This window comes from Eubalaena glacialis, chromosome 7 (assembly GCF_028564815.1).
Source record: "Eubalaena glacialis isolate mEubGla1 chromosome 7, mEubGla1.1.hap2.+ XY, whole genome shotgun sequence".
NCBI lineage: Eukaryota > Metazoa > Chordata > Mammalia > Artiodactyla > Balaenidae > Eubalaena > Eubalaena glacialis.
In genome coordinates, this window is record NC_083722.1 from 7,988,785 (window position 1) to 7,999,984 (window position 11,200).

The 11,200-nt window shown below is 47.6% G+C and overlaps 1 protein-coding gene across 1 annotated transcript; it reads left to right on the plus strand.

Moving 5' to 3' along the window:
- Positions 1 to 4,054: 4,054 nt before the first annotated feature.
- LOC133094295 (transmembrane protein 14C) lies at positions 4,055 to 10,914 on the plus strand. Its single transcript, XM_061194822.1, has 6 exons — positions 4,055 to 4,148; positions 5,191 to 5,274; positions 5,611 to 5,687; positions 6,517 to 6,618; positions 9,387 to 9,474; positions 10,393 to 10,914. The coding sequence occupies exons 2-6, from the start codon at positions 5,252 to 5,254 to the stop codon at positions 10,445 to 10,447; spliced, it is 345 nt and encodes a 114-aa protein (XP_061050805.1). The 5' UTR covers positions 4,055 to 4,148; positions 5,191 to 5,251; the 3' UTR covers positions 10,448 to 10,914.
- Positions 10,915 to 11,200: the final 286 nt, after the last annotated feature.

Below are 11,200 nucleotides of genomic sequence, written 5' to 3' on the forward strand. Positions count from 1 at the left end.
ATATTTTGAAAGCCCTGAAGGCCACCTCTATCTCCACTCTCCATTTGTTTATTCACTGGGCCTGCGTTGAACAACGCTCACCACGTGCCTGGCACTATCCTAGATTCTAGGGGCCGAAAAGGAAAACAAAAAGATCCCTACACAAAGGACGAAAGCTTTGGTAAGAAATGTATTACAGCCTGTGGTGGCTGGTGGCAGCTTGACTTCAGTAAGTGATGAGACTGAGTTTTGAACAAGGAGAAAAAGGCATTTCTGGCAGAGGGAACGGGATGCTACCTCGGTTAAGAAAGACTCAGCTGCAAGAAGCAAAAAGCAACTTTGGCTATCCCAAACTTCAGCAGAAGGCACGGGGATGGGTTTATGAGAAGGACACAGGTGTCTGACAAGCCGGGGCAGGGAGAGAACCAGACCTCAGAAAGGGGCAGGGCACAGCCAGGGCAATCTCTCCCTCCCGTCTCTGACTCTGCCGGTTGTCCTTTCTGAAGAGCAGCTGCTGACTTCTCACTACATGTCCTCGGCCTTTCAACGCATGCTTGTGGAGCCATGCTGTGCCAGGCAACAATCCTCACTCGAGAACTTGCATGCTAGAGAGGGGAGGTGATTGCAATTCGTAAGTTATATACCACTTAGGAGGTAAGTGCTGTGGAGAAAAATAAGCTACGGAAGGAAATGCAGATGGTTGTAGTCTTAAATAAGATGATCCTGGAAGGCCTCACTGAGAAGGTGACATTCGAATAAAGATTTAAAGGAGGTGAGGGAGTGGGCGAGAGATGATCTGGGAAGAGGGTTCCGGGCAGATGAAACAGCCGCACGTGCAAGTGCTCGGAGGTGCAAGCAAGGAGTCTGGAGCAGTATCAGCAAAGGGGAAAGAGGAACAGGAGCCGAGGTCGGGAGGGAGGTGTGCTGGGCTTTGCAGGAGGAACAGGAGCCGAGGTCGGGAGGGAGGTGTGCAGGGCTTTGCAGGAGGTACGGGAGCCACTGGAGGGTTTGGAGCCGAGGAATGACGCAGTCCAATTTGTAACCGGATTGTCCTGGTCACGGTACTGAGAGCAGACTAAAGGAGTTAGGCAGCCCTACCCTTTACCGTGTGACCTTATACCAGCTAGAGAACCCCTTTCTGCCTTAATTTCCTCCATGTATAAAAACAGAAGAAAGTAATAGTCTTTACTGCATAGCGTTGGTATGAAGATTAAATGAGTTCATTGATGTCAAGCACTTCAGTGTCCCGCATGTAAGAAGCACACTGTATGCTTTGCTCATATTATTATGGCTGTCACATATGAGGTCCTAGAAGCACGTGGCAGATAGGGTAGGTTGAAAAAAATTGGCAGTGTTTTTCATAATCTCATTTATTAATTTCTTGGAGAAAATTTTATTGAATGGATGACGTCAATCTTAAAGCTATAAAATGTTCCTAAAGACCTAGTAATTAGTATTGTGGATACTCAGTAGACGTTGACTTGCAACACTGCAACTGGCATTTGATTTTGACCATTTTTGCTTGAGGTCTGTTTAAGTGTAAATTCAACACATACAAGGCTCCAAAAATGATAAAATAATGCTCAAAGTGAAGCGCTATTCCTTCCTCATGAGCTCTTCTGTTGTGGCAGATGGTCTTTATTGCTCTGGTTATGGGTGGGTGTACGCGTGTGTCTAGCAGACAATCCTGACTTGAGGCCTCTGTGAAAAACAAAAAACAAAAACAGAAAACAAACGAACAGAAAAACATCCCATTGATAGGCCCCAGTGGCCAGAGACTAAAAACTTAGTCCCGCACACAATCTTGGTCACGCCCCATGACACACTTGTGGTTCAGTGTTCCAGTACTATTCAGTGGGCTCCTAGTTAAGAGCTGAGCTATCTCCTAAAATATGCTAATGTCAACTAGAAACATTACTAAACACAAATCCTTGTGTGGAACCAATTGAAACAGAGCAGAAACCGGTTCCTTTCATTTATTTTATATTTTATGATGGACTGCACATGAAACTAGGCATTATGGTAGAGTTAAGGGTGTGGGACAGAGCTTATTTCAAATAACAGCTCTACCAAGGGCTAGGACTATAGGTAACTAATTCTCTGTGGTTCAATTTCTAAAAGGCAGAGGGGGGATCATGGTGGGCTTAACTAAGGTTTGAAGCTTGCATCTGCATAGGGAGAGATGAATCCCTAAATCATCCCAGCTGGTTAAGGCAAGTCCTGTCATTGTGTTTTTTGGTTTTTTTTATAAATTTTATTTATTTATTTTGGCCGCGTTGGGTCTTCGTTGCTGTACACAGGCTCCCTCTAGTTGCAGCGAGCGGGGGTCACTCTTCGTTGCGGTGCTCGGGCCTCTCACTGTGGTGGCCTCCCTTGTTGCTGAGCGCGGGCTCTAGGTGCGCGGGCCTCAGCAGCCGTGGCACGCAGGCTCAGCAGTTGTGGCTCACGGGCCCTAGAGCGCAGGCTCGGTAGTTGTGGCGCACGGGGCCCAGTTGCCCCGCGGCATGTGGGATCCTCCCAGACCAGGGCTCGAACCCGTGTCCCCTGCACTAGCAGGCGGATTCCCAACCACCGCGCCACCAGGGAAGCCCCTGTCATTGTTTTTTCAGGAGAGTCTTCCATTAAGTTGTTGAGGGTCTGGCCTAAGTGGAATTGCTCAGAGTTCTTAGTCATTATCAGCTTCGGCTGGTTAGAATCAGCTGTGGTAAACACAGACTTCACTTTTGATATCTGAAAAGTAGAAGTTGCTGCAAGTGGAAGGTCTTCTTTCAGAGTATGTATGCTGCCAACAAAAAATTGTCACTCGCCATCTGCCTCTACAAGGGTTAGGTCCCTAGCCACTGCACTCGCTGACCTTCCACACACCCTGAAAGGAGTTCTGGCTGGAGATCAGGAATGAGGCATCCCGTGCTCTGGGAAAAACTGGCAGAACAGGCCTTCAGAGAGTTAGATATTTTCAGGGGAAGGTTTTATGAGCCCAATTTCTTGCATCTTCTCATATCTAGAAAAGCACTAAAATCATTAACAGAGGCACCTGCTCCTCGTGACTAGCACCAACCTTCTGTCAAAATGTGTGCTTGAGGGCACCCAACCCCCTTTACCAAAAGCACATATACTGACTCACCTGCCACCCGCCACCTCTTCGGAGCAGTTCCTCAGAGCTACCTGAGAGGCTGTCTCCCGGGCTATAGCCCTCATTTTGCCCCCAGTAAAACTTAGCTCACAACTGTCTCCTTGTGCATTTTTTTTTTCAGTTGCCAATGCACTGCAATTTGCTTTTTCACTCAAGATTGTATATATAAGATCTATTCTTGTTGATACTTGTAGGGGATGAAAGAGAGAGAGATGCCAAACGTGAGACCCACCCACATTTTGGTGTTACAGCAACTGAGTGAATGGTGGTGCAGGAAACACAGGGAAGAGAAGCAGATATGGAGTGGGAGTGGAGATAACGTGTGGCTACGGGGGCATCGCAGAGGTACTTGCAAATGTAACCCACTGTCCCCTTTTAAGATGCTTTTCAAGTAGCCTCACTCTCTGAAACAAACAGGGAAGTGAGCCATACTGTCTAGCCTGTCTAGTGGCCACCCTATCTTCTGCAGATAGAAAGTAGTCCCTTCCCATGGTAGCAAATAACGTGATCGGGCTAGAGTGACAGTCCTCCCCGATGGCCTGCATCTGGTTGACACCTGGTAATAGGGCCCTCTGTTGATGCAGTCCTTCAAACTCCAGCCTCGGACGCCCTTCACCCCCATCGGTGACCCACCACTCCCTCACCGCAGACCTGGCCCAGCTCGCAAAGGCCTCTTGCAAAACTAGACTCCAACCCTGGGCTTCCGGCTTTAGGCCAGGCTGGCTTGGATCTGGGACGAGTGCTGGACGACCGGCACCGCGCCCAGCTCCCCGGATACACGGAGTGCTCGGCGACTCCCTGCCCCGGGGACAAAGATCACGCGCAGGCCTATCCGGCGCAAGCCCCGCCCCATGCCCCGCCCCATGCCCCGCCCCCTGGACGCAGGGAGCGCAGCGATCCCTGCCTCTAGCCCCGCCCCATGCCTAGCCCCGCCCCCGGACGCAGAGAAAGCGGCGCGACATTTCCGGCAGGCCTGGGACTCTCTGCTCGTAGGCGTGTGCACCATCGTCGGCGAGTGCAGACCTTCGGGAAGGAGGTTCGTGTACTTTGGAATTATTATTACTATTATTTTACAGCTGTTTTGACTTTTAGAAATGAGTTGAGAGGCTTTGCTGCCGCCTGCTCTTCGTCCTCCGGATCCAGGCGGCGGCTTTAGGCTGCGTGGTAGGTGCTTGTGTAGTCCCTCGTTTCCAGCTTTCCTTAAAGTGGGTTGTGAATCCTCCGGAGACCCTGAGCTCCTGAGGCAGATGCTTACCGAGGTAGCGTCGAAGTCATTAGTTTCCTGGAGATTTTATTGGGCCATCTCCTTAAAAATCTCGGTGACTCAATGTTACGTCGAATTAATGACTGGTACAATTCCAAGCCCCCCCACCCCTTATAGACAATAATTTAAACAGAAGAGGTTATGCATTTTAAAGCGTAGCCTCGTTGGGTACCAGATGCATTTCTTTAAGAAATTAGGAGTTACACCCTACTTTGCCAAGGCTGTAGTGTTCTACATAATTATGACTTGGGCTTTGTATATTTCATCCTTCCTCCTCGACCCCCATCTAACAATAACTATGAGTGATGCAAAGTTAAATAACCGTCTGAAAATTTTACAGATGTTGAGTATTGAAATCAATTCTTTGGGCAGGGGTGAAAAGCAGCACCCTTTCCCCCCAGAAAGGGCAACTAAAATACTTGAATTAAGGGCACAGGAGGTGTGTTTACTTTCCAGTTTAGTTAGCATTTGGTTAGGTGATGAGATTAGCTCATTCACTGTACAGAGCTGGTCAGTGAAGTGTCCTGTGGGCCTATGTTGTATTAGAATTTAGGTTATTACTAGAACGGTTGGTATCTGTTCAACAATTACTTTGTGCAAAGCCCCCTTACATATTATCCCATTTAATGCCCATAGTAGTCCTAGGAAATTTGTACCATTGCTATCCTCAGCATAGGTACAGTGAAGGAAACTGAGGCTTAGAGACGTTGGGTAGCTTGCCCATTCTTCTCAGCTCCCAAGGGCTGGAGCTGGAACTTGGACCCACTGCTTCCTGGCTGCTAGCGAGCTGTGCTGTTAACTGTCTCTGATCCAGCCCCTCCTCCGCAGGTGCAGGCCTGGTGTGATCTTCCATTTGGACGGAGTGAAAGAGAACAATGGAGAAGGACTCTGGCCCACTGTAAGTGCCCAGTGAAATGGGGGTGGAATAGTCAGGAGCTTTTCAAAACCAGAGTTTCTTTCATCATCTGAAAAGGGCGCTGAGCCCAGACTGCTGGACAGCTTGGGCTATGGGAGGAAGGACGTGTAGGCCAGGGACTTGTGTTTGAGTCCCAGCTCTGCCACTGAGTCTAGGCAAGTCATCTAACCTCTCTGGGATTTATTTGCGTTTATACAGTGATAGGATTGTTCTGGAATGGTGACCTTTTTGATCCCATCCTATGGTTCCATGCTGTTTTGTTTGTTCTTTGTTTTTTTAAACACGGTTGGCACCGATTTCTTACTGTTCCGTTTTCAGAGTGCCTTTACATTGGATCGGCTTTGGCTATGCGGCACTGGTTGCTTCCGGCGGGATCATTGGCTATGCAAAAGCAGGTATGGTTTGTAGTTATTTAACCTCTTAAAATCTTGTTCCCAGTGAAGAGTGAGTCCCCAGGGTCCTCAAACTGCAGTCTTGTTGGAGTCAAGTTTGCTTTAGGCCCTCTCGCTGGAGTGCAGGCTTATTATCAGCCCTGTAGCTCCTCCTGCACTTGCCTTGCGGCTATCTGGCTGAGCTACGCCAGGGTTCTCGTCCAGTCACTTGTTTTTGACTCTTTAGATAAAGAGACCGGTTAGGGATGGTAGTAGATTGTTATTATCATCACCTGCCATACATCAGCCTTGACCCCAGAGGGCCATCTCTGCTCTTCAAGTAGGAGGAAACCTCTAGTCTTCGCAGAAGCAGTTTTGAAGTCTCTGCATTAAGTCAGGCACAGGTGTGTCAGTGAACGTGCTTGTTTCCGCCCCCCTCCTTGCCGGCATCCCTGCCCCCATCACACACACCAGAATTCTTGCTCCCCAGATCGTTTTTTAACTCACTGACCCTGTTTCCCTTTCCTCTGGGGATGAGCCCAAGGTCCTGCCCTTGGAGAGTTCCAGTCTTTGCAGGGTTAATCAGGCCTGGCTCAGAGCCCTTCCTTTCTCCCTGCGGGGAGGTGTCCTGCCTGTTAGAGGAGCGGGGACCCGTGTGGTACGACCCTGACCTCTCTGGTAAAATAGCAAACTCCCCCGAACATTTTCCTGCTTGAGAATGCCTTGGTCCTGAACCACGTTGAGAGACGTTCACTTTGCTGTTTTCCTCTGTAGGGGAGGGCGGTCTGGTGGCTTCTGTCAGTGGGATGAGTGTCTGCCATTGCAATGCAGCTGTGTATTTGCTTCCCTCCAGGCAGTGTCCCGTCCCTGGCTGCCGGGCTCCTCTTCGGTGGATTAGCGGGCCTCGGTGCCTATCAGCTGTCTCAGGATCCAAAGAACATTTGGGTTTTCTTAGGTATGTCAGTTTCAGTGTCTCCCTGATGCATCCCTGGGTTGGTGGGATGTGACAGGTTCTTCACATTACGACAGTTTTACTGCTTCTGCCAAGTCCTAGGGAGGTTTTGAAATGGAGGCGTGGGGGGGCGCGTCTTGTGCTGGTTTCTACTTATCTTTTATGTACAGAATATGGAAAGGTTTTCATACCTCATGAATGTAGATTTACCCGGTGAAATAAGTGTTAAACTTGTGTAAGGCAAGCATGTGTCTCTTAACCATTGTGATTGCCCGCTGAAGACCGCCTGCTTGAGCATCCCTAAAGGACCATGTGTCTGGGTTAGGTTTGCATCGGTATTGCATTTTTCCCATTTGAAAATCATTTATTAGCCCTTTAGGTGTAAACTAAGTGTGTAAGATGTAAGCCCTGCCTTCAGGGAGGCTTTACCTTCGCTGGGGACATAGAACGTGACTGGGGCTGCTGCAGTGTCCTGTGACCAGCACAGACGGCGAGGAGCGCGGGGAGGGGAAGGTTACTTATCAGGGTGGCTTTGGTGCATTTTTCCTGAGCTCCACCCTGTGTCAGACACCCTGCTGGGTGTGTGGGCCCCCCGCTGTCCCCACAAACCCACAGGATGAGAGAACATGCAGTTCTGGCCCTCACAGGGAGCAGGCGTGTCGCGGTGGTTTGTCCGAGTCGGCCTGGGCTGGGAAGGAGGAAGCGCCCAGCTCTCAGCCCTGCTCGGCGGCCCCCTCTCGCCAGCCCCCAGCCCCAGAGTTACTCTCAGGCCCCTTTGTCCCCCTTCTGACCCCACTCCTCCACTCCAGCGAACAACCTCACCATCTACTTGAAGAAGAAACAGCAGCCATCACGTGGAGACTCCCTGCTGCCATCGGCCTCTAAGCCTTCCCCTGTCCTGTTTCTCTCGTCTCCAAGGCTGGTCCCTCCTCCAGGCTTTGGGTCTCTACTCTTCACCTTCTCCGGAGCTTTACACCGTCAGTGATGCCTGCTCTTCCTCGTATCCTGCCTCTCAGGTGGATTCCACCCATTGATGCTCCGATGTGCTCATCTCTCACCCATTTAAAAAAAAAAAAAAAAAAAAGACCTCTTGTGACCCCACTGCTTTCTTCAGTTGCTGCCCTTCTGCTTCCTCTTCAGGAACTTCTCTTTAAAAAAATCCATTACACTCGCATCTTCACTTCCTCACCTCACATTCTCAGCCCACTTCGGCCTCCACTTCTGTCCCCTTAGTCCACGGGAATAGCTCTCCCCGAGGCTGCCAGGAACCTGTATGCTTCAAAATTCAGCGTACACTCTTTAGTCCTCATTTTATTTGACCTTTTAGCTGTTCTCAGCACAGTACACCAATCCATTTTCCATTCTCTTGTTTTTCCTTTTTATTTTCTGATTCCCTTTTGTCTGTTTTGTCGACCTGTCTTCCATTTCAACCATTAGATATTAAGGTTCTTAAAACCTGGCTTTTTTAATCTTCTTTATACTCTCTCACTTGGCAGTATGGTTGAAGCCCAGGTCTTAAATTACCACCGATACACAAATGACTCACAAATTTCTCTCTTCTCCAAGCTTTACTCTTCGTATATCCAGTTGCCTGCTTGAAAGCGTTCAGCTGTGTCATGGCATCTGCCCAAACCTGGCTCCCTGTCCTCACACACGCTTGGTCTCCTGGTGTCCTCCCTCCATCTGGGTCTCCATTGCTCTCCTCCCCTCCATCTCTGTCTGATTCATCAGCAAGTCCTGTCAACACTACCTGCAACTCGTATCCCAGGCCGTCCCCTTCCCTACCTCCACGGCCACCATCCACGCCCCAGTTAGCCCCCCTCTTGCCTGCATTCCCAAGGAAGTTTCTCAGTTGGTACCCTACCTCCTCTGTTTTCCCTGAAGTTTGTTCCCTGTGGTACAGCCACAATTATATTTTCAGAATGCAGCTCTTTGTATGTATCCCTCTGCGTAATATCTTTTAATGGCTTTTCATTGCTCTTCGGAAGAAGACCACAGTCCGTCCCGTGGCCCTCGAGGCTCTGTAGGCTGTGGCCCTCTTCCTCACTCAATCTCGGTTTCTGTGCCACACCACGTCTAGCAGCCCCCTCTCACCGCGGGGCCCTGCGTATATTACACCCTCTGCCTGGAATGTGCTTTCCTCCCCTTGAGCTCGTTAATCGCGACTCTTGACATCGCGTCTCAACCTTCACCTTCTCAGCAAGTCCCTCTCCCTGAATGGGCTGGATCCCCTGTTCATCACGTTATTTGTATTGCATTAATTGCGCCTGTAGCACACATTATACTTCTGAGTTTTTATTTGTGTGATTCTTTCAAGTTAGTCCTGTCAAACTCAAAGCACCGTCAGGGCAGAGATCTTTTTGATGACAGTTGTGTTCCCAGCACCTGGTGCCGTGCATGGCAGGTGGTAGGTATGTGAATAGACGTCGAGTGGGAGGAGCCTAAGAGCGCACAGGGTAAATAGCATCGGCATAGGAAAAATGTAGTTTTCTCCTACAGCAGTTTAGGAGAAAACTAAGAAATTTAGGGCTGAAGAATGGTAGGAGGTGAGGCTGGAGAGGCAGGCTGGGCTCAGACACTGAGAGCCTTTGATTCCAGTATTTGTACTTAGTCCCGTTGACTGTGGGTGGCTGTGGAGCTCCCCGACTCGGGGAAGGAGGAGGTATGAGATGAGGTCTGGGCCCTTGAAAGATGAGTGGGAGTTTGGCCACATTTTCATCCTCCCACATATAAGGTGTAGTGATCTTTGACTCTTTTTATCTTTCCATCAGTTACATCTGGAACCTTGGCTGGCATTATGGGAATGAGATTCTACCACTCTGGAAAATTTATGCCTGCAGGCTTAATTGCAGGTGCCAGGTACCCTCTGCTCTGTTGCTAGTTCTAGTTTAATGCCCAAAACACTTTAGACATTCAAAATTTTACTTGTTTCAGTATATCTGATACTGAGCATCGACTGAAATGATTTAAATTTATATACAAATAGGAAAGGCTGCAAAAACAGCAGATTTAATGTCAAAATGAAATAAGTATATTCATTCACTTTGGAAATGGTTTTGCTTTCACATTTGCTCTCTGGTCCATCCTGGCCCCTTTCTGCAGTGGAGGAAGCTTCAGTGCAAAGCCATGACTGCAGCCGTTTGTGTGACTTTCAGCATGGGGTCCATGTTTCTTAGTTGTAAGGTGTCCTTTATTATTGAAAATTTTGCTGAAAGGGAATCTGATTGAATCCTATTTAACGTTAATCGTAATTAACTTTAATTATAAAATCCAAACCAGATTGTTCTTAAAAATGTAGTCTTTAAATATAATAAAGATACCCCCAAAATAGAATTTTTAAAAATCTGCTTTGGAAAAAGATTATTTACCCAACTTTGATCATAGTTATGATGCTGTCAAGAATAATGTTTTATAATCAGCGTAGACCAAGGTCAAGAGCTGTAAACTGGGAGGCTGGAGACCTACCACTGATGACCTGTATGACTGGGGAGGCCTTGGTCTCTCCAGCCTTGTTGTCTCATCTCTGAATGATTGGCTGTTAGATTAGGAACTTCAGCTCACATGTATGATTTCAAAGCCCCAGTGTAGGACTGCCGTTGGCGTGTTCTTCCTGTGGCACCTCCAGGCGTGGCAGTTCATCTCTGCTTGCTCTGCCTTGGCACCTCCTCACCGTGTAGTTGTGAGGGACCTGCTGAGCCCCAGCCCCTTAAAAATAGTCAAGTGCCTGTACTGTTCTTTATCTGATTTTTTTTTTTTTTATGTGTTTCCTTTGAACAGTTTGCTGATGGTCGCCAAACTTGGAATTAGTGCGTTGGGTAAACCCCATGAGTAGTAGTCATGGCCCAGCTTGGACTCATGAAGAATTTTAAAATTTTCACTATTTTTAGCATATTAAGATAACTAAGTACAGCATTTTCACATATTCTGACATTTTACTTAAAAACAAACCAAAAAAACCCAACTTTGCAGAGAAAAAAGTCAGTTATTATCATTACAACCCTAAAGAGGTGGGTAGAGTGTAACACAAGAGCTTCTTCCTATAGTAGAAGCATACAGTTTGATTCTTGTATGTTGGTGTTATCTGTTCTTTCTGAATCTGTAGGTAAAATCTCCAGAGATAAAATGTAAGGTGTCGCCATTGGGGTCCCTGAAACCCTGTACCCTACTCAGAGGAACAGTGTGAAAAAGATCTGTCAATGAGATTTAGGATATCTGTTCTTTTGCTTATCTTAGAGCACAGACCTACTTTGAAATTATGTTAAGTGAAATCAATGAAAATAAAGTTTACTGTAAATAATATTTTCTTCGGTGTCTTTGTTGCCAGAGCTGTCTAGAACATAGAATGGGATGTGAATAACAAGAAGATAAAAGAGCATGAAGGTGTTTTTGTTAACATTTTATTTAGGAATTACCCATCCTGAATAATTTAAAGACCAAGGAAGGAAAGTTATTTATTATTTGATTATACGTTGCATTGAGCCTTGGATTTCTAAGATCAGTAGGACTGTGTAACCAAAAAAAGAGAAAAAAAAGAAAAAAATGAAATTGTTGTTAACCAGCACTGAGTTAACTCATTCTGGTACCC

Excerpts from the sequence above, each read along its gene's own strand:
- LOC133094295 (XM_061194822.1), top strand. The coding sequence starts at position 5,252 with ATGGAGAAGGACTCTGGCCCACT. Across the intron at positions 5,275-5,610 it reads GAGAAGGACTCTGGCCCACT|AGTGCCTTTACATTGGATCG; the intron begins GTAAGTGCCCAG and ends TTCCGTTTTCAG. Across the intron at positions 6,619-9,386 it reads GAACATTTGGGTTTTCTTAG|TTACATCTGGAACCTTGGCT; the intron begins GTATGTCAGTTT and ends TCTTTCCATCAG.